Raw genomic sequence first — 1,424 nt, forward strand, 5'->3', positions numbered from 1 at the left:
CCCAAGAAGCAAGCAAGATGGAGACGCAGAGTATTTACTGTGCGCAAACAGCAACTAAAGTGATCTTGTCGACAATAAAGGTACATGCATACGATTCAGAGGGCAAGGTGCAAGCTTGTCGTGCGTTACTGGACCCTGGATCGCAAACTAACATATTAACCACGAGCTTGACTAATAAACTCAAGTTAGTCTGCAATAAAGAAGAGCGGCCCATCACTGGAATAGGACGAACAGAGACGAGTGCGTACAAGGTAACGCAACTGCGGATTAAGTCAATCCGAAGTAAATTTGAGGCGACATTAGAATGTTGGTGTTGCCAACAATAACGGAACGGCTCCCTCAGAGCAAGATTGACGTAAAAAAGGTTATACTCCCGAGAGACGCACTTCTTGCGGATCCGTGTTTCGACCAACCGGGGCCAGTTGATTTGCTTATCGGAGCAGGGTTATACTGGAGGTGCCTCGTCGGATCACCAAGAAATAGCATCAAAGGACAGCCATCGATACAACAAACGCACTTTGGATGGATAATAGGCGGAGAGATGGCCGAAACACAACCGCCGTTATCAGCAACCTGCCTCACAGTAACTAACGAAATGTTACTGAAAAAATCGAAGGGTTCTGGACTCAAGAAGAGACACCGGGAACTCCACAACTTTCGGAAGAAGAAAGGAAGTGTGAGCAGCTGTTTAAAACCACATTCAAGAGAGACGAAACAGGAAGATTCTTGGTGCGTTTGCCAGCACGAACGGACGTGAGACTTGGAAACTCGAGAGAGTTTGCGCTCAAACGCTTCATCTCATTAGAAAGGCGATTAGCTAGAGATCCGGACTTGAGGTTGGAATATTGCAAGTTTATGCAGGACTATCTCAGCCAAGGACACATGACATTGGTTGAGGACGAGAATCAGAAGTCAGAGCACTACGTACTACCACATCAGGCGGTTGTACGCCCAGATAGCGTAACGACGAAACTGCGGGTGGTATTTGACGCCTCCGCAAAGACGACAGCGAATACGTCGTTGAACGACAAGCTTATCGCAGGACCGAATCTGCAAGGGAATTTGATCAGCATAATACTTCGGTTCAGAACATACGAGCACGTTGTGACAGCGGACATAGCGTCCATGTTCAGACAGATCCTGGTTGCCGAAGAAGACCGATCGTTACAGCAAATACTTTGGCGGAGTAATCCCGAGGAACCCGTGAGGAGATATCAGTTGAATACCGTAACATACGGTACAAACTGTGCGCCCTATCTGGCAATAAGGTGTCTAAGACAAATAGCTGAAGACGACGGAGGTGATCTACCACAAGCAGCGCACGCGATCATCGAAGATTGCTACATGGATGATGTCCTCAGTGGAGCAAGAACAGTGGAAGAGGCGATTGAGTTACAAAAACAGCTTTCTCAATTGCTGAAGCG

General features: G+C 47.5%; 1 protein-coding gene across 1 annotated transcript; it reads left to right on the top strand.

Annotated features, from left to right (window-relative positions):
- Window positions 1-17: 17 nt before the first annotated feature.
- LOC105556362 lies at window positions 18-1,391 on the top strand (the record flags this gene model as incomplete). The annotated part of the gene is made up of 2 exons (XM_012003452.1): window positions 18-240; window positions 617-1,391. Coding segments are annotated over exons 1-2 (998 nt in total), but the record flags the coding sequence as incomplete, so codon positions are not given.
- Between the last annotated feature and the right edge of the window lie 33 nt (window positions 1,392-1,424).

The sequence above is a fragment of the Vollenhovia emeryi genome, unplaced genomic scaffold (assembly GCF_000949405.1).
Source record: "Vollenhovia emeryi isolate VEMERY1.0 unplaced genomic scaffold, V.emery_V1.0 DF948854.1, whole genome shotgun sequence".
Lineage (NCBI taxonomy): Eukaryota > Metazoa > Arthropoda > Insecta > Hymenoptera > Formicidae > Vollenhovia > Vollenhovia emeryi.